Genomic DNA, 21,163 nt, shown 5'->3' on the forward strand with positions numbered 1-21,163 from the left:
GAACCAAGCCGGGCGTGGTGGTACACGCTTGCAATCCCAGCATGAGGGAGGCTGACACAGGAGGATTGTGGTTCGAGGACAGCCTCAGCTACTTAGTGAGGCCCTTTGCCATTCAGTGAGACCCTGTTTCAAAATAAAGAATAAAAACTAGAGCTGGGGTATAACGGAGGTAGAATACCCCAGGTTTCCATCTGCAGTACGGAAAAAAACAATAAATAAATAAAAAATAAAAGCAGAACCAATTGATTGTCACCAGTGTCCAACGGGTGTTTATGAGACCCCAGCATTCCTGGTCCACCATGATGTCAGCGAGGAGTTAGGGTCAGTGCTCAGGGTGAGAAATGGCCGCTTCCCCCAAGGGTCCTGGGGAGCCTTCACTGAGACAGAAGGCAGGATCTGTAGGGGCTGTGATGCGCAGGGACCACTCGAGGAGACGGGGATACGAGGCCAGGCCACAGTGTTTGTCCTTGGGGAAATCTCACCCACACAGGTTTCCTTCCAAGCCGCTTGTTCTACAGAGACACTCATCCTCCCTTCACCAAGGCTAACCTGATAACTGAGGTTAATCATCCTGACTCCTGGTTCATTGTAAAAAAAAAATAGGCTACTGTCATTTGGAAAGAGGTTTCTAGACCTTTCTTGGAGAAAATTTAAATTGCTGAGCCCAAAGCCTGAGCGCCCGCCCTGCCTGCCTCCCAGCGAGTGCGCGGGGCAGGCCACGACGGACGTTCAGCTCTGCTCCCGTGTCAGTGTCTCAGAAAACAACCATTGTGTTGCAGAGCCCCAGCATGCACCGCACCAGCCGCAGCATGCACCGCACCAGCCCCAGCATGCACCGCACCAGCCCCAGCATGCACCGCACCCCCTGAAGGGAGTGATTTTCTTTACCTAAAAATTTCCACGGCATCCAGCCGCAAATCTGTGTCCCAGCGATTTGCTCTTCCTGGCTCCTGGGACTGAAGACAGACACAGGCTTGAGCCCCTAGTCGCTTCCACTGGACGTGCCCTCCTCGCAAAAGCACGCATCTCGTGCTTTCCAGATTCTAGGTTGTAGGGATTTGCCTCTGATTGTCTAGCTACATACCAGCTGGCTATTCTAGCGCAGGGCCCCGAGGGCTGGTCAGTCTCAGCATTGCCGGCATTTGAAGCATCCTTCTCTGGGCAGGGGGCTGTCCTGTGCCTGGGAGGATGCTCAGCGGCATCCCTGACCTGGGTACCACTAACACCTCCCCTCACACACGCACCAACTCTCCTGTTGGGACAACCCAAAATATCTCAGGACATTGCCAAAAATTCCTTGGGGGAGCAATATCACTCCCCTAGTGACGACCCCGCTCCCCAGATGTTAAAATTGTCCTTAGTTCTCTAAACAGACTCCATCTTCTCCATAATATCTGTGAGAGAGACGTACACAGGTTTCTGGTAATTTGCACTGGACGCCGCACCCTCCGGCCACACGATGCTGGACTGTCCTGTAAGTGACCCGTGCTGTGCAGGATGGCGATGGCAAAATGTAATAAAAAAAGCTCATTTAGAGTTTCTGAGTAGACTCCCAAATCCTCCAGATTATATTAGTTCGTTTTATCAGATAGCGTTGGGTGTTTTCCAGTTGACAAATTGGATTTTTTTTAATGCATGGCAGTCGAGTTTATAATAATATTTAGGATTAAAGGGGAGGGTGAGGGAAAAATAATTTTCTCTTGCCATGAATGTCCTTAATTGAATTTTAGAAAACCTGTTTGGGAGAACGAGTTAAGTGTTAGGCAGAACGTTGTGAAGATACCAGACGCTTCAACATGACCAAAGTGAAAATCCATCCAAGAGGCTTCGAGACCGGAGACAGATGAGCGGCAGCGCACTCTCGGTGGTGATTCCATGTGGCGCTTGGCTGGGCCACGGTGCCCAGCCCTTGGTCGGACATTATCCTAGATGTTTCTGTGAGGATGTTTTCGGATGTTGTTTACATTTAAATGGGTGGCTTTGAGTAAAGCAAATTACCTTCCATAAAATGGGTGGATCCCATCCAATCTGTTGAGGAGCTTAACAGAACAACAGGCTGAGCTCCTAAGTGACCCAGCTAGACACCCGTCCTTGGCACCTTTCTGAAAGAGCGAAAGTCGGAATGCTACAGCGATACGGGCCTATCTGTGTTGACAGCCGCACAATTCACGGTAGCCAAATTATGGAACCAACCGAGGCCTCCGTCTGCAGATGAACGGATAATGAAAATGGGGATACACACATAATGGAATTTTACTCAGCCATAAAGAACAAAATTATGTCATTTGCAGGAAAATGGGTGGAACTGGAGACTATTATGCTATGAATCAGTCAGTCTCCGAGTCGTGGGTTGTGTATTTCTCTCATATGTGGAAGCTCGAGAGAAAATTAGGAAACGCAGGAACTTCAGATAAACGAGGAGACCAGTAGAAGAGTGGAAGGGGGCTGGGGGAGGGGGAAAAGGATGGAGGAATTAAACAGTTCAGATAATGCCTCGTCCACACATGAAGAGAGGAGGGGGTAGCGGGGTGGGACGCAGGACAGGCCAAGTGCTGTGCGCATGCGCGTTTGTGATGCAGGGCAGGCCAAGTGCTGTGCGCATGCGCGTTTGTGATGCAGGGCAGGCCAAGTGCTGTGCGCATGCGCGTTTGTGATGCAGGGCAGGCCAAGTGCTGTGCGCATGCGCGTTTGTGATGCAGGGCAGGCCAAGTGCTGTGCGCATGCGCGTTTGTGATGCAGGGCAGGCCAAGTGCTGTGCGCATGCGTGTTTGTTTTACTTTGCATCTCACCCTGATGTATAATTACAATCACTAATAAAAGTATGCATATATATAGTATATTAAAAGTATACTTTAAATATATTTTTAAATTATATACAAGTAAGTATATAAAAAGAACAAAAGACTCCCCCAAGTAAGAGGGAATTTTGCACAGATGGCTTCACCAGGTCCCACTGCAACATCAGCTACTCCTGGGTCTCCAGTCCGTTACCCGCCCTGCAGAGAGTGGCCTTGCCAGTCCCATAAGCTCTTGAGCCAATTCGTGTGTGTGTGTGTGTGTGTGTGTGTGTGTGTGTGTGTGTGTGTGTGTGTTGTGTCTTGGGGATTGAATTTGAGGGCATTCTACCTCCCGAGTTATACCCTTAGTCGTTTTTAAGTTTATTTTGTCTTAGGCCGGGCGTGATGGCGCACGCTTGTAATCCCCGCGCTTGGGAGGCGGAGACAGGAGGATCACACAGGTTCGAATCCAGCCGCGCTGGCTTAAGAGACCCTGTTTCCAAATAAAAAGTATAAAATAGCTCTGGGAGTGTAGCCTGGAGGTAGAAGGGCTTCCAGGAACCCAAGTACCACAACAAACCAAAACAAAATTTTATTTTGTCTTGAAACAGACCCTCACTAGGTTGTAGAGAGTCTCAATAAGTTTCTGAGGCTGGTCTCGAACCTGTGATGCTCCTGTCTCAGCCTCCCACCACACACAGCTCGAGCCAATTCTTTTACAAAGTCTCTTCCTGTGTATGTGTGTGTGCCTTTGTGTGTGCAGGCGTGTGCCACCTAAGGTTCAGATAATGCCACATCCACACATAAAGAGGAGGTGACGGGGTAGGTGGGATGGTGTCCCCAGATGCTGTGACCCTAAGGGACCACTGAGCGATCTGTGGTTCTGGTTTCCTGGAGGACCCTGCCTGGTGCCACTCTGAGGAGACTGCCAGCACTCAGGGTTAAGCTTACTTCCTGTCTTGCAGTCCTGGGGAGCAAGGAACACAAAGCGGGGGCTGTGGATGCCTCTTGGGAGGGTTTCCAAATGCCTGGGTTTTTGTTTGTGTCTGTTTATCCTCAGAAGCCAGCAGGGTGCCACATCTTGGGGGTAAATAAGCTCACTTTTGCATCTGTAAGCAGCAGCACTTCTCCAGCACAGCAGCTTCAAGCCAGGAAACCTGCAGAACAGTAGAACACCACGGGCTGGCCGGGGAGGAGGCGAATGTTTGGAAAATAATTAATTACTCACAAACCTGCCAGGTGGACACTCTGCCCTCCAGCCCCCATCCCTGCTCACTCTCAGGCCGCCTGGGCTGGCGGCTCCTCAGGCGAGTTGTGCCCTCCCCAGGGCTGGCACCATTCCAGGTCTCCGTGGCCGGGTCTCCTGCAAGCCCCGGGCATGTCTCAGCCTGCAGCACAGGGATCATCTGAGGCCCAGACCTGGGTTGCGGGAAGGTGAGGACGGGTCTGCAGAGCAGCATTTGAGAGTGTTTCTGTGACTGGTGGCCACGCTCCTAAAGCTCATCCCAAGGACCTGGGCCCTAGGCTGGGGCTCAGGCTCCGCCTGGCATCTGCCGGAGCTGGGCAGGAGCTTGGAGCACCTCTGACCCCATTTGTATCATAATCCAACAATCACAGTAGCGGTGGTGATCAATGAACTCACTACCTCTGCAGGCAGCGGTGGTGATAAATGAACTCACTACCTCCGCAGGCACGCAGCCCCACCTGGGAGGTTCTGGAAGGGTTTGAAAGGTTCCCTGTGTTTGCAGCGATAGAACTGAGACTTGAACAAGAAAAGTAACCCGACCGAGGTCTTGCAGGGAATTCGTGGAGGCCCACTGGAGTTTCCAGGTTCCACTGCCCAGGCATTAGGAGCTGGGGGGCGGTGGATGCATGCCCCCCAGCACAAGTCTAGGAGTGTGTGTGTGTGTGTGTGTGTGTGTGTGTGTGTGTGCACGCAGGCACGCGCTACTGGGACTGAACCAAGTGGCATTCTACCAGAGATATACTGCATCCCTTTTTATTTTTTATTTTGAAACAGGTGTCACTAAGTTTTCCCACATGCTAGCCTCAAGCCTGTCATCCTCCTGTCTCAGTTTCCCAAGTTCTGGGATTACAGGCGTGCCCTGCTGTGCCTGGCGGGTGGCCCCTGGATCCTGCTGGATGGCGGGGTCTCACCGGCGCCCCCTGCAGGCTCAGTGAGGGGATGCTTGCCTCTTGGGACTGCTGGGGACTGCACCAGGCTCTCGGTGGTGTGGGCGGCAGTTGGGTGAGACAGTGATGCAGGAAGATGGTGCTTTCGGTCTCCCCTGGGGTCTTGAACCGTACCGGCAGCATCTGTCATGATTGTGAAGGGATTTCTTGGCAAAAACACTCAGGGGCTGCACTTTGCACTGGAGCCATGTGAGCCCACGTGGAGAACACAGTACGCGGCGTGCAGGAGCCGGAGCCGGAAGCGGGCAGCTGTTGCTGGCCTCTGGGGACACATCACCCCTCAGGGTCCTTGGGCTCCTCCTACCCATCCCTGCTCTGCCCATCACAAAATCCTGCCTTTCTCACACCATCTGGTTGGCATAGATCCCGCCACCCTTTTCTGGACCCTTCTCTCTTCGCCTACCCCAAACCTCTGTGTCCCACTAGCCCCGCGTGTCCACGCAGAACCCTGGTCTGTCGATCCCAGGCTGCTGCGTTCACCAGCACCCTGATTACCCAGGAGGCCGCTGTGCCCGACTTCCATTCCTCCTCAACACCGTGGGCTTGGCAGATGGAGCACTGGGCTCCAGAGACGGTGGTGGAGGACCTCAGGCTCCAGGGGTGGGGGGTCTATGCCTGTGCTCACCTCCCTGTGCTGCCAGCGCCCCCTGCCCTCTCGAGAGCCCCTTCACCACCTCACCTGTCTGCTTAGGACCACGCCTTGCCTTTCAGGCACAGGTGGGACATGCCTGTGATCCCAGGACTTGGGAGGCTGAGACAGGAACATCACAGATTCGAGGAAGACCTCAGGAACTCGGCAACTTTGTGAGACCCTGTTTCAAAATAAAGAAGGCAAAGGGCTGCAGGTGTAGCTCAGAAGTAGAACGCCCCCAGGTTCCATCCCCAGAGCCTCCACTCTTACATAAGACCCTGCCTCCTCTGGTCATCTCAGCCAAGGACAGCCTCCGCCATCCCATCAACCCTTAATCCACGGGCGGCGGCTAAGCTGAGCTTCATGCTTTCCTGGGGTCTCAGATCAGCACCTGCCCTGCTGCAGCTCTTCCTACTCCGTGGCTCCTGCCTTCTGGTCAACCTGCCCTTCCCCCAGCCAAATCCCTCTCGCATGCAGTAACCCCTGGCCTCTCACCTCCCGAGGACTTCAGCATCATCTCCCTGCCCCGTGGCTCCCCCAGGACTGTTTCCTCTGCTCTCCCCACTTGGATCTTCGCTCTTTTGCTGCCTACCTCCCCTGGATTCCTGACTCCAGGCCCTCCCGTGTGTCCCAGACCTCAGGAGCCCGCCCCGCCCAAGCTGGCAGGCAGTGAGGTGCCTAGGACTTGACAGTGACCCTGCTTGCACTCAAGCCTCATCTTTCGAATGGGTACCGTGACCCATCACCTGGGGACCAGGAATGCCTAGCACAGCAGCAGATGCCCGGCATATACTAAACACGTGCGGTCAGTCAGTTGTGCCTGCCGCCTGGCTGGACCCCCGAGTGCCGTGTGAAGCATGCATCTGGGTGCAGGGGACCTCAAGGTCCCCTGGGCACCACTGGAGAGTCCCGAGACTGGCTAGGTCCACGTTACGTCCATTCTGCTCTGAGTTCAGTCTTCAGAGGCTCAGCACAGGTTTCAAATTCTCCCAATTATTATTATACATATATTTTCGTGTGTGTGTGAGTGCTAGAGACTGAAACCAGGAGCATTCTACGTGTGTGTGTGTGTGTGTGTGTGTGTGTGTGTGTGTTGCTGGGGATTGAACTGAGGGGCATTTTACCTCTAAGTTATACCTCAGCCCTATTTTATTTTTTTGCAATACTGAAGATTGAAACCAGAGGCATTCTACCTTTGAGCAACACCTCAGCTATATTTTATTTTTTATTTGGAAACAGGGTCTCACCAAGTTACAGAGGGACTTATGAGTTTGCTAAAGCTGGCTGAAAACCTGTGATCCTCCTGTCTCAGCCTCCCAAGTACTGATAATGCAGGTATGTGCCACCCATCTGGCCTATTTTTGGGGGGAACAAGGTCTTGCTTAGCTGCCAAAAGCCTTAATTGTTCAGGTTGGTTTTGAATCCATAATCCGATTTCAGCCTCCAAGTACTGAAATTACAGGTGAGTACCACCACACTCAGCTACATTCTACTTTAGAAGCACACACCCAGCTCCATTTATTTATTTATTTATTTATTTATTTATTTATTTATTTATTTATTTTTGGTAGTACTGGGGTTCCTGGAAACCCTTCTACCTCCGGGCTACACTCCCAGATCTATTATATATATATTTTTGGAATATTTATTTATTTTGTGGTGCTGGGGGTGGGACCCAGGGGCTTTTCTACCTCTAGGCTATACTCTCAGACCTATTTTATATTTTATTTGGAAGCAGGGTCTCACTAAGTTGCTAAAAGCCTCACTAAATATCTGAGGCTGGCTTTGAACCTGCAATCCTCCTGTCTCAGCCTCCCAAGTACTGGGATTATAGGCATAATCCACCATGCCTGGTTCCCATCTTTTCATGGTCCTTTTGTGTAGATGGAGAGGCTTTGCTGAGAGGCTTTCTGAGCTGCTTCCAGACCTCGGCCCCATTTTCCTGTGTCCACACGTGCTTCTGTCGCCGTGATCTTCCTGTCAAGGGTGTGCTCCTGCTGTGATTTAGGCTGGCTTTCTGCAGCTTCGAGCAGAACAGCAAAGTGGGCAACGCCCGAAGCTGCAGCACTGGGACGTGGGTAGTGAAGTTACAGGTGAGCACCATCACACTGAGCACAGCCTCAGGGAGCACAGCCCTGCCCACTCGGAGTTCACACGTAGACTCCAGAACCGCGAGGAACACAGCTCTGGTTGGTCTGCGGTACTAGATTTGGGCAGCAATAGGAGACCAAGGTGTGGACTCACCGAAGGCCTCGGGCAGTCCTGTTCTGCTGTTTGGCATTTCCACCCACCACCGTTTATTGATTTACTAACCTTTCTCTCTGTGGTTCACAATGAGTGAGACCCTCACTCCTGTCCTCAGTTTCTTCCTGGGGACAGGAGGCATGCTCGAAGAGCGGCTTCTAGAGCCCAGGGCTGGCGGAGTCACGGGTTCTGGGCATGCCTGCCACGCCCAAGCTTCACCAGACCTACAGCTCCGGGCCAGGAGACCCTCCCAGTCCCTCCCAGTGCACTCTCCGATTTCACCCTGGGTTTCCAGGTTCCACTCCGTGTCACTTCCGTGCTCTCCTTCCAGGGCTGCAGACCTTCTGACAGGCAAATGTCTTGCACACCAGAGGCTGCGGCACCCCCAGGCTGCCTTCTAATCACTCTCTTTCAAATTTGTTCCCAAAGGGTCTGCCCGGCCCAGGGCCAGCTGTTGGGCCCAAGTAATACATTTCAATCAACTGTATTAAGCTTTTCCATTTTTTGACAATTTCAGGAGATGATTATGTTCCAGTTGCCAGGTGTCCAACAGTTCAACTTTGTGCCTGGGAAATGATTTTTGAAAATATCCATCACATATGCATGTTTGTATTTCTACTTAAACCATCTGGCAGCCCTAGGAAAATGTCAAAGAGAATTTCTGAAATATAAAAAACACGGGGCTGGGGATGCAGCCCAGGAGTGCAGCATTCGCCTAGCATGCTCGGGGTCCTGTTTAATCCCCAGAGCTGCAAAAATAAAAAGTAAATTGGATAAAAAAAATGAGAAGAAATGCAGGAGCTTTATTATAATCACAATAATTTTTTAAGTCAACGATTGAGAAATTCATTGAAAGAACACTTTCCATTTAGTGATCTGAGCCCACAGCGCATGCCCAGGCTCTGGATACAAGGGCACCCCCTGGCTGTGCAACTAAAGGGCCACAGGGACTTCCCATGCACGCTAGGGCCTTTCCTACCTGGGGCTTCCTAAGATGGGCAGAGAAAGCAGAACTGAACAGCCAGCCGAGTCTGGGTGTCCACAGCCACCCTCGGCTCACACTGACATTTCAGTGATTAAGACATAGGAGATTGGCTACGGGGCCTTGAGGGTTAAGCTGAGTCTCCGGGAGACCCATCACTGCCTATGAATTGCGAGGCACAGGGAAGAGTGGGTCGGCCCTCCCGGGGTCTGCACAGGCCTGGCGCGGGCACCGGGTGGGGGCGCTGCTCACACGGCCACGGTGACCTGTAGCAGCCTCCTCTGTGCAAGTGGGAGAGCCGGGCACATCCCCTCCATGAGCCTCTGGAAGGTTCTAATGTCTAACGAGAGCCCTTTGGCTTTCTGGGAAAGCAGAGCACACTAGGACCGGACGGAGCAGTCTAGGGCATCTCGGGTCAGGACATTTGCTGAAAGTGGACCTTGTGAGGACCTGCGTGCATGTGTTCTGGGGCAAGGGGTTCTCGACCAGGGAAACTGACCCACACCCAGGTGTTTCTAGCTACGTGGAACTTGGGAAGGTGCCCAGAGAGGTGAAGGGCACGGTTCTGCCTTTTCAAGCTTTTAACCTTGGTCAAGTGGTCTAGGACTAGCCGTCCCTCCTTTCACCCTGGTCAGTGGTCACTTCCGCAACGCAAAAGCGGCCCTCCAGGTGATTACTGGAAAGCCCAGGCATGCTGCTCTCCCGGGAGCGTCTCCGAGGTGGCACCTGGTCTCAGCTGGGAAGCGCTGCTTTTGAGTGACTACCACACTCAATTTCAGCAAGACACCTCAGCAGCCAGACAGCCATTTCTTTTCTTCTTCCCTTTTCTGGTACCAGGGATTGAACCCAGGGACTTCCTATCTCTGAGCTACACCCCCAGCCCTATTTTATTTTTTAATTTTGAAATAGGGTCTAAGTTGCTGAGGGACCTTTCTCAGTTGCCGAGAATGGCTTCGAACCCGTAACCCTCATGGCCTCCCAAGTACTGGAATGACATACCGCGCCTGGCCATGCTAGAGCTGAGGCTGCGAGCGTGCCTTTGCTTGCCCGATGGGTGCGTGGCCACCTGTACTGAGATCCCGAGTCGCTCAAGGGAGGGCGGGCGTGTGACCTCGGTCCTCTTACTAAACAGTGTGACAAGATTGCACTTCTCCCCGACCTCCCTGAATCTTCCCAAATTTATGTCCTCATTTTTAAAAAATTTTTTTGGTGGTACTGGGGTTTCTGGAAACCCTTCTACCTCCGGGTTACACTCCCAGACCGATTTTATATTTTTATTTGGAAACAGGGTCTCCTAAGCCAGCAAGGCTGACTTGGAACCAGCGCGATCCTCCTGTCTCCGCCTCCCAAGCGCGGGGATGACAAGCGTGCGCCACCACGCCCGGCTATGTCCTTCTCTTTTTAGGGCCACAGGCCACTGCTGAGACAGAATTAAAGCTAGGGTGAGAAGGACTTCACTTTAATCGGGTCTAGATAAATTCTGAGCTAGAATGATTTTTCAATGTTGTCAACCAGGACGCCTATGAGCTAAAGTTTGGGGAGTAAGCTATTTCTACTTTTAAATAGGGAAACTTAAGACAAAGGAAGCGACGCTTTGCTTTGTCTTAGGTCTCCCGTCCAAGCAGTGTTTGGAAGGAGGCGCCGGGTCTCTGGGGGACACGGCGCTGCTGAGGGTACTGGGCCGGCTCCAGCTCACTTGCGCGGCTGCTGGATGTGCTGGGTCCTGGGGTTGGGGTGCTTTTCCATGGAGGCGTGCGGCTTCTGGTGAGCCACTTGCGCTGCGGCTGGGGGGAAGTCCTTGTCACCCTGTCAGGAGACACAGAGGCACAGGCTGATCAGCAGTAAAGGACTGGGATTGCGTGAGAAAGCCCCCAACCCCCAGCTGCCCACAGGGAGGAGAAGCCTATCTCCTGCGGCTGGCGGCCCCGGGGCCGTCAGGGGCCCGCCATCAGCATGGGGAGCCCCACACAGGACGGAGAGGGCACTCGCCGCTCACCCCAGGCCATGCATACCCCGCAGCTCGCTCCGCACCCCGCTGGGTGTAGGCAGCTATGTGACCATTGAATCGCGGGCAAGCCAGGACCAAAGGAGAGCCTCAAATCTGGATTTGCCACTGGGAGTGTGAGCCCGGCCTGGGCGCCTGGGAAGGAGAGGCCCAGTGCAGGGCCGAGTCTGGAGATGAGCGGACCCAGCCCGCCAGCTCGGGGAGAGCTGCCCACTGTCTTCCTGGGGCACCAGTCGGCTTCAGGTGCCAACAGTGACCAGGTAGCGCAGGCTACAGCCTGGCGTGCTTTGGCGGAGCCAAATGGCCCAAGTGCCATGTACATTGTTGTTGGCATGGAGGCGGGACACTCTGTCTCCGAGTCTCTCTGTGGCTATGGTCACAGCTCCTTCAAGAAAGCTGCCCCCAACAATGGCATTTCCTCCAGACATCAGGTGACAAGAACCTGGGTATGCCAAGAGTGCCAGAGCCCGGTGATATCACTGAGGGCGTGGGGTGGGGGCTCAGCAGACAGACACAGACAGACCCCAAGTGGGCTCCTGAAGGCAGCTACAGGCAAGACAGGAATGAAGGGCTTGGCCACGCACTCCTGAAGCTTCGCTCCTGGAAGCCACTTCTGTGTTTCTTTAAATTCTTACGTGCTGTCAGCCAGGCGTGGTGGCGCACGCTTGTAATCCCAGCATTCGGGAGGCTGAGACAGGAGGATGGTGTTTTGCAGACAGCCTCAGCTACTTAGTGAGGTCCTCCGTAACTTAGTGAGACCCTGTTTCAAAATGAAGAATAAAAAATAGGGGGAGGGGTGTAGCTCGGAGGTCAGTGCCCCCGGGTCCATCCCCAGACCCGCACACACAAAGCTCATGTGCTGTGACATTCATATGTTGATTTTTCAACATCACTTAGAATGTGAAAATGTTTTTAACTTAGGTCACTTGAAAACCCCTGGCCCCAAAGCCCCAGTCTGAGGAGCCCTGCTGACTGCAAAGGCGGCAGGGCCACTCTTCTGTAGCCACAGAAGCGTGCCCTGTGAGTGAAATGTGGCAATGAAGTGGTCCCCGGGCGCCCAGCGGGGTGAGCCATGTTTCTGGTTGCTCTGAATAGACTGAAGAAGGGCGGGAGGGAACAGGAGCCGACTGGTCTGGCGGAGGCAGGAGAGAGGGCCGTCCACGCGCTGCAGATGCTCAGAGAGAGAGAGCGAGGGAGAGTTCTTACCCGGGCAATGACACCAGAGATGAACACGGTCGGCTTCGGGGGGCTGGAAAACAGAAGGGAGAGGCTGTTCAGTAGAACAATCCACAGGAGGGGAAGGTGTGAACCTTGACGGACTGGCTCTGGGCAGGGTATGAACAATGTGGGTTTCATCAGCTCTGAGGAGCAGAGAGTGTGGGCGCTGTGAGGTCTGGCTGGTGGCGACTGAGAACAAAGACCCCCAAAGAGAGGCGGGGACGCGGGGAGGGATGCCCCTAACCACCCCTGCCCTGCCCCTAAGTTTACCAGCTCTGGTGTCAGCCTCCAACTGGAGGAACACACAACAGCGTCTGCTTTGCCCCATTCCCAACCCCATGAAAGCCCCACTACGTAAGGAGGTGGGCTTCTACCTCCTGTGGGCGCTTCCTCAGGCAGCTGCTCCCTCCAGGTTTTCAGCCTGAGTAAAGCCTGCTCCTGACTGTCAAGCCCTGTCTCTTTTATCCCTTTAATTCAGAACAAAAAGGAGTGGGGGAGCAGGTCTCTTCCTCTGTATCATGTTTTTGTGGTACTGGGGATGGAACCCAGGGGCATTTGACCTTCGAGCTACACCCCCTGCCCTATTTTTTATTCTTTATTTTGAAACAGCATCTCACTGAATAGCAAAGGGCCTCACTAGTAGCTGAGACTGTATGCGAACCACAGTCCTCCTGTTTCAGCCTCCTGAATGCTGGGATTACGAGCGTGCGCCCCCACACCCGGCTGTCTCACACCAGCCAGGCTGTGAGGCTTGAGACTCTTTTTCTGAGGTCAGTCCAGAAAAAGTGAGAGGAAAATGGGCCACAGCAAACAGTGTCTAAAAGCACTTTTGTGGGGTTTTTTTTGGTTAATCCCCCAGTTTTCAGGAGGGGCAAACCCAGTAGTTTTGGCGGAATGAGATTATAGACACAGGTGTTCCCCTAAAGCAGAGAGAAGATTCAGAGGGGGTGAATCTCCTGCCATACCCAGCAGGGGTTCCCTTCTAGTGTTCCCAAGGAGTCCATGGGTCTGGCAACTTCTGTCTGGTGAGACCCTACAGCCAACACAAACTTGTGGCCCTGTGGACCCCCAAGTACGGTCCTCACGCAGCCACTGTTACTCCTTAACTTCTGAATTCATATTAAGCGCCCCCAAACTGTCAACAGTATTGAGAGGGTAGACTACAGTACTAAAGTAATACATGTTCATTCATGAAAAGGAGATAAACCCAAGCATGTCAAAATCACTTGTACTTTGCCGGGTGTGATGATACATGCCTGTGATCCTAGTATTTGGGAAGGCAAGACAGGCGGCTAGCAGGTTCAAGGCCGGTGCGCAGTAACTTAGTGAGATCCTGTCACAAAATAACAAATAAATAAAACAGGGCTGGACCGAGAAAAGCGGGGCTTAAGAGCCCCGCTAACAACAAACCTCCATTACCACAAAATCAGCGCCTTTCATAGCCAGAAAACACCATCACCAGTGAAACAAAAAATCACCAGGCTCCAGAGAGAAAGCGGACTGAGAACAGAGCCACAGAGGAGATAACCGGCCTATCGCCCGAGGACGCGGCAGACGCGGCGGCAGCAGCGCCATACTGCCGGCGAATTCACGGGACGGCTACAGCAAGCCGAGGTGAGCCACTGCGGAACAGCCAGGCGGGATTTCTCCGCACAGAGAGCATCTAAAGTTCCCAGTGGCCGAGCTCAGCACACGCTGCAGGGATTCAGAGTGGAAACCAAAACCAAGAAGAAAAAACCAGCCCCACAGCCGAGGGCGTAGCAGCGGCGCCATATTGCCCCCGGCAGCAGCAGCACCGAATCCAGCGAGGCCAATACAGCTACATCTGCGTACTCAAGAACAGTGAGTCAAATTGCGGGCCACAGAGGAGAAATCCCAGTACTGTACTCCCTGGGACTTGACCCAGTGGGGGAGGGGCGGTGGCAGAGATATCACACCATAGGAGAACGTGCAACCTGGCACCCCCCACAGTCTAAAGCAGCCTCTATCGACTCTCTGGGTCGGAGACTCTGTGATAAAACCCAGTAAAGGAGTAGTGGGGTCTGAGATACTACTGACTCGAGATCCAGAACACCTTAAGGGAAGTCATAGTGACCCAAGGGAAGAACCCAGAGAAGGCACAAACATCCGAAATCATGGGAAAGAGGAATAATACTGGAGCAATAAATGCCCACAACCCCACAACATCAGAACCCGATAAAACAGAAAATCAGAGATTTCTAGAAGATCAAATCAGGAAAATAACTGTAGAAATAATAGAGGTGCTTCAAAAAGAACTCAGAGAGAGCCAAAAAGAGATAAAGGATGCGATTAATGAAGTAAAGGCCTCAATTCAAAGCACAAACAACCGATTAGAACACATGGAGAACAGAATCTCGCTCTTAGAAGATGATCATTCCAAAAATGAACACATAGTTTCTAATCTAGAAAAAAATATCCGACAGCAGGAATCTGATATTGAAGAAATATGGGCCCATTTTAAGAGAGCTAACCTAAGAATAATTGGAATAGAGGAGGGAAAAGAAAGTGAAACCAAAGGGATCAACAATCTCTTCAAGGAAGTAATAGCAGAAAATTTTCCAGACATAGAGCAAGAGGTCGATACACAGGTCCAGGAAACTTATAGAACTCCCTTTAGACAGGATCGGAGAAGAGGATCCCCACGCCACATAATTGTCAAAATGACCAATGTGGAAGCCAAGCAGAGAATCTTAAAGGCAACAAAAGCAAAGGGCCAAGTGACATTCAGAGGCAAACCAATTAGAATCACTCCAGACTTCCCAAACCAAGTTATGAGAGCCAGAAGGGCTTGGAGTAACATATTCCAAACTCTGAAAGAAAACAACTTCCAGCCAAAAATTTCCTACCCAGCAAAACTTTCTATCAAATTAGAAGGAGAAATAAGAAGCTTCCATGACAAACAGAAACTGAAGGAATTTATGTCTTCAAAACCAGCACTAGAGAAAATACTCAAAGAGATTAACTACAAAGAAGAAATAGGTAACACACTCCAGAACTAGAGAAACAAGATTTTCCATCCAACAAACAACTAAGATTGGTTATCTGTGGAGATTCATTATTTATGTTAGTCTTTTACCTATCTCTAAAGGGTATTGTTTGCCTTTATTGTTGTTAATTTCTAGGATTCCTAGTTGGAATATTAATACACCTTCAGATATAGCATTTGGAAATATTTTATCCCATTCTATTAGTAACTGTTAACTCTGTTTACATTGTCTTTGGATATACAATTTTTTTTTTAGGGAGTTTGTATACTCCTCTGTTGCCTGTGCCTTTGAAATCATAACCAAGAAATCACTGCCAATTTCAATGTTGTGAGGTTTAATGACCCAGATTTTCTCCTAAAAGTTTATAGTCTTAAGATTTATATTTAGGTCTATTATCTATTTTGAGTTAATATTTGTATATGGGATTAGGTAAGGGTCCAATTTTATTCTTTTCCATGTAATTATTATTTTTTAACAATATTTAGTTAAAAGATTAATATTTCCACCACCAAATGTTCGTGGAAACCTTGTCAAAAATAACTTGACAATATAGGGAAGAATTTAGGTCTAGGCTTTTATTTAACTCCAATGGTTTATAGATCTGCCTTTAGAATAGTACTACACTGTTTCAATTATTGTAGCTTTATATGGTTTGAAATCAGAAAATATATATCTTCTAGCTTTGTTCTTTTTCAAGATTGTTTTGGGTATCTAGAGTCCATATTCCATATTAGGATAGATTTTTTCTGAAAAATAAATATATAAATATATGCTAGTTTCACTTAAAAAATAGAAAAAAAATTCTCTGGTATGAAAGAAAGTAAAAAGAAATATTGAAATGTTATCTTTAAGTCATCAAAAGCTTGGTATCAGACAAATGAAACTGTTATGTGAGATTATCATTTTTAATTTTAGATAAATTGCCATAATACTAGATGTCAACTACTAAGCCAAGCATGGGAGGGAGGGATAGGGAGAGAATGGGGTGGGGATTGGGTGGGGGCTGACTGGGAAAAGTGTGCATGTATGTCTACAAAAGTATGTATCCTACTATGATGTATGAATACAGTGCACCAATAAAAATAAATAAATTAAAAAAAAAATAAAACAGGGCTGGGTGTGTGGCTCAGTCTAGTCCACCCCAGGGCTTAAGCCCCAGCAGCGCGCGCACGCACATGCACGAATCACTTGTAACCTACCAAGTGCTGCCAATCAGTGTCACACGTAGGATGTGTTTTTCCATTTCTATGGATAGACAGATGCACACACTTTTCTTACTAATGTTTTTCATATACACATCGTCGTACTGTTTTATAATCTGCTTTCTGAATGAGTACAGTACGCCTGCTCCCTGGTTATGAAAAGCTCTTCTAGGGGTTTTGTCTGGCTGGCCGCAGGCCTCAGAGTTTGGAAACATCAGGACACAGTTGGAGGCAGTGTGGGAGGCCTCCAAGACGTCTCTCCAGAGGCCAGCAGGCCCAAAAAGAGAAGGTGAATACAAAGCCCAGCTGGATGGCGGAGCTGGGAGATGGGGAGGGTGGTGGGAGGGAAGGGAGGTCCCTGGATCCTGGCTTAGGCTCCAGGCCTGTCCTGCTGGGCAGATGGAGATGGAGCGGAATGCATCCCACAGCTCCCAGCCGCCTCCTGCTGCGATGCTCCTCATGCTGCCCTACAGGATCCTTTTAGGGAAACCACCCGCCCCAGCTGTATTTTGCTGTAGGCAAAAGTCCCAGTATTTAGAAAGTTCACTGACTGTTTACATCCCAAAGACTTTAGCAAAACCACTTGAAAATCCCCCAAGTAGTTTCTGTTACTTCATGAGCTGAAGAAACTTAAGTCTTACTAAGCAGCAGAGAAATGCCCCTGCATTGCGCTCGTTTTACTGAGCGTTTGTTGTGCAGTTAACTGGGTTAATTTTTTTTTCTTCCCTTATGTGTCAGATTTAACTGTAGGATTAATAGCCAGCCAGAGAGGAGTAAGTAAATCAAGTCTGAGCCCTCCTCGTGCCATCTCCAGGTACGCTGAGCCACGTATTGATTATTCCTTTTTTTATCGGTGGGTCGTGGTCATGCATGTTAATGGAGTACAAGACGGTGGAGGCAGACTTGCACACAGCACTCATGTAGCCCTTCCCCACTTCCCACCGTGCCCTCCCCCTCCCTCCTGTCACGTTTGGCTTACTGGTTGACTTTGATGTTTGTGACTGTACATCACGTACACTGGGGCATCTCCTTCCTCCCCTCCCGTCCCCCTGGTTAGGCTGCCTATTTGCCCATCTGTGATTATTTCAAGCTGCCGTCACCCCAGGACCTGGAGCTGCAGGAGAGGCCCTGTGCCCGTCTTCACCACACGCAGCGAGCTGGGAGACTCTGCGGAGGGCTGTCCTCATGGTATCAAGGTGAGAACACAGCGTGCGTGCCCAGAGACTGCACCTGGGCTGCAGTGGACTTGAGCGAGGAAACTCCGGGGAGTGACCCTGCCCTCCGCCAGCGCTCACATCCCTGCGCCTCTTAACCACAGCCCGAGTCTACAGACCCATTTATCCCGTTGTTCCTTTACAAATGGCTTGTTCTTTGTCTAAAAAGTACAAAAGCCTGTGGCTTTGGTTACTGTGAGCTTGCTTTTCTCTTGGCAACTGTCTCGTGTTAATGTGGTTCCTGAGCCCAGCCAAAGAGCCCACGTGAGAGCTGAGGGCGAGGTGGAGGGGCTCTTCCTGACTGGGTTTGCTGAGGATCTTAAGGCCGGGCGGCGCCTGCTTGGCCCCACCCAAGGGGAGAGCGGGCTCCAGGGTTGGCGCCAGGTGACTTGGGGCCGAGGAGTTAGCATCCAGAGCGATGGACTCTACACTTTATTAATGCTCTGGAAAGGAATCTGGCAGTGGTAGCCCAGAGCTTCCTTCCCTCCCTCCCTTTCTACCTTTTTGTGATACTGGGGATTGACATTCTACCTCTGAACTACACTCCCAGGACTTTGATTTTGTTTGGAAACAGAGTCTTGCTAGGTTGATGAGAATCTCACTACTTGCTGAGGCTGTCCTCAAAGCAGCAATCCTCCTGTCTCAGCCTCCCAAGTACTAGGAGTCAGGCATGCACCACCGTCTAGGGCTCCAGAGGGTTTAAGTCATTCTGAATATTCTTTTAACCTTGTAGAACAGGAGGTAGGGAGGTCCCATGGTCCTGTCTGCTAAGGAGCTGCACAGGATCATCTGATGAGACACAGCCGTCGCCTCCGCTGACTGTACTTGGTGCAGTCTCCTCCACTGTGGTTTTCTAGCCCGAGTCAAGCCTGGGGAGATCTTCTCTGCTGTTTGTTTCCTAGCCTGAGTCAAGGTCCAAAAGGCAAGAGTGTGCGAGAGACATTCTCCCCTGCCAAGAACGCCTAAGAAAGTCATACTGTTACAGTTTGAGAATATGATGTCACAGTTCTGGGGAAACTGCCCCCGAGGACCCCTGTTAGGGTTCTGAACACAACTCCCCTCAAAACACAGCAACCCCAAACAGAAAAACCACGGGTTCTTGTCCTGAGCTAAGGATAAGCATACAATAGCCCAGACTTCTCACTGGACTCTCTCGTAAAGGGAGGCTGTGCCCACTGTGCTGGTGAAAGGCTTGTTGGTCTCAGAGTAAAGAAATGTGCTTCTGAGAGCCATTGGGCAACGGGGGAGGAGAGAGGGGCTCAGGGTGCAGCGTGAGCCGGCCCCTTTGTGGTATATTCCCTATAATGAACGTGGCTGGGTTTGTAGTTTTAGGCTTAGGGTGAGGAGATATGCCCTAATTTTGGGAGGGAGTGGGGATTGAATGCAGGTACACTATACCACCTAACTACACCACTGGTCCTTTTTATGTTTGAGATAGGGTCTTGCTATATTGACTAGGCTGGCCTCGAACTGGCGATCCTCCTGCCTTGGCCTTCTACGTTACAGGGTGCGCACCATTGTGCCTGGATAAATACACCCCAAGCTGATGGAGTGCTTCTTGGTTAGGGGTGAGCAGGGAATAATAATGATGCTCCCACAGCAGTGCCCTCCCCATAGGTTGCAGACAGACCTTCAAAAAGGAATTCTGGAAATGGTAAATATTAAATTTTTACATTAAATTATCATTAAATATTAAAAAATAAGCAAATACTAAAAAATAAAGAAGGGAAAAAGTACAAGTACAATCTTTTCAAGCCCATTTTGCATCTTAAAACATGTGCTCTATGGCCCAGTCACATCCAGATCCTGCGTCTAGTGATGAGTCAGGCATCGGCATGCCTTGGGTGAGCTCTCACACGGCCCGGCACCCTCCAGGGTCTCTGGGGAGTTTGTGTGGGCTGGAGGAGTGCACTGTGTCCCTGCCACAGTGGCTCAGGAAGTGGCCGTGACTCAGCTCTGACATTGGTGCGGAGCAGACCTTTGGCCATAACCCATACTTGGCGCTCCTGTCTGGTTAGTGGGGCGAGGGAAGGGCCTTGCTGAGACCTCAGACTTCCCTGAAACTGCAGTGCTCCAAGGCCTCTGCTTGGTGCCAGTAAGAAATAAAGAACTGAAAGAAATAAGGAAAATCCCTGTGTATCCAGCATGCTTGCAAGCGAGGTCCCTGCTTTAAGATGGTACATTAAAAAATAAATAAATAAAAGGGTTGTGTTGCATGTGCAGTACCTTCTAGCTGAGAAGAGGCCTGATGGGAATGGGTGGGAGGCAGCCAGGGTCAGGTTCCATCTGTCAGACCCAGGAAATGTGCCTCTTAAAGACAAACTCAGCCCTTCTAGGTTCATGTTAGAACTCTAGCCAGCTCAGAAATTAAGCAAAAAATGTTACCATTTTGGCACTTATAAGTGCACAGTTCAACAGTAAGGACATTTCTGTTACGCAGTCTCCATCACCACCTGCTTCCAGAACTTCTTCATCATCCTCCACGGAAATTCTGGCCCCATTAAACAGTGGCTCCCACCGTTCCCACCCAGGCCCTGCCAGTCACACTCCTTCTTCCTCTCGAGCAGTTTGACTCCCCTAGTGGGATCCAACAGTGCCTGTCCTTTTGTGTCTGGTTTATTTCCCTTAGCGCAACGTCTTCAAGGTTCATCAGTGTTCAGAATTCCATTTTGGGGGCTGTGTGATACTCCATTGTACAAAAAGACCACTAACAGCCATAAACATGGGTGAACGAGTGCTCGTTCAGAAGTGTTGGTCCCTTAGAGTTCTGGGTTTAACTTCCTAAGGAGCCAACCAATCTTTGCACAGTGGCTCCACCATTTAGAGTCTGACCGGAAATGCAAAGGCCTCTGATTTCTCCACATCTTTGGAAACGCTTCTTTTCTGTTGTTGTTTTGTTTGTAATCAGGGTCTTGCTCGGTCGCTGAGAATCTCACTAAGTTGCCAAGGCTGGTCTTGAACCTGCGATCCTTCTGTCTCAGCCTCCCAAGTACTGACATTACAAGCGTGCACTACCATACCCAGCTGCAAACACTTGTTTTGTTTTGGACAGAAACCATCCTAGTAGGTGGGAAGTGGTACCTCAGTGTGATTTAGGTTTGGCAACTGATTAAGGATCATTTGGTATCAATCCGTACTGGTCATCCCTTCAAGGGACGCAGAAATTCCCTCCAAATTCTCCTTATGTCCTCTAAAACCAAAAGGGCCTTATTTGACTATAGGATTTCTGGCAGCTGCCTGTGAAAAGATGGTGCAGGCTGCTTCCTCTGTGGAATCTCGCAGCAATGTCTGCGCCCTTTGACAACGCACCTTGCGTTGCTGGTTTCTATCAAGCTTGGCCCACACCCCTGAGCTCACTGCCTTTCCACCTACAATTGATAAGTTCTTAGCAGAGTAAAAGCGCTCTCTGGGCTCTTCGAGATGTGGTAGCTTAAACCAAAGTTCGCAAACAAGGAACCCTGGTAAAGAGACCTGGTGTGATACTGTGCTTGCAAAAACATCCGTATTTTCAATTCCATTATGGCCCATGCCGAGTGTAACCTACATTTCCGAGGCTCTATAAACTGTGGGAGCTGCTTTGAGGATTTATTTAATCTGATGAAAATCATCCTGACAGATGTTGTTTTGAAGATGCACCATTATTTTTCTCTCAGGAAACAGAGACAGGAAAAACTGTCACGGCCCCGCCC

At 50.5% G+C, this 21,163-nt stretch overlaps 1 protein-coding gene across 1 annotated transcript in view; it reads right to left on the reverse strand.

Annotated features, from left to right (window-relative positions):
* Positions 1-10,519: 10,519 nt before the first annotated feature.
* DAP (death associated protein) overlaps positions 10,520-21,163 on the reverse strand; it is a gene marked incomplete at both ends in the record, with an annotated part of 66,886 nt that continues 56,242 nt past the window's right edge. The window contains 2 exons of the mRNA XM_080696810.1: positions 10,520-10,633; positions 12,039-12,081. Coding sequence (XP_080552936.1) covers positions 10,520-10,633; positions 12,039-12,081 — 157 coding nt within the window. The remainder of the gene's footprint in view (positions 10,634-12,038; positions 12,082-21,163) is intronic.

The sequence above is a fragment of the Muscardinus avellanarius genome (genome assembly GCF_963383645.1).
Source record: "Muscardinus avellanarius genome assembly, chromosome: 1".
NCBI lineage: Eukaryota > Metazoa > Chordata > Mammalia > Rodentia > Gliridae > Muscardinus > Muscardinus avellanarius.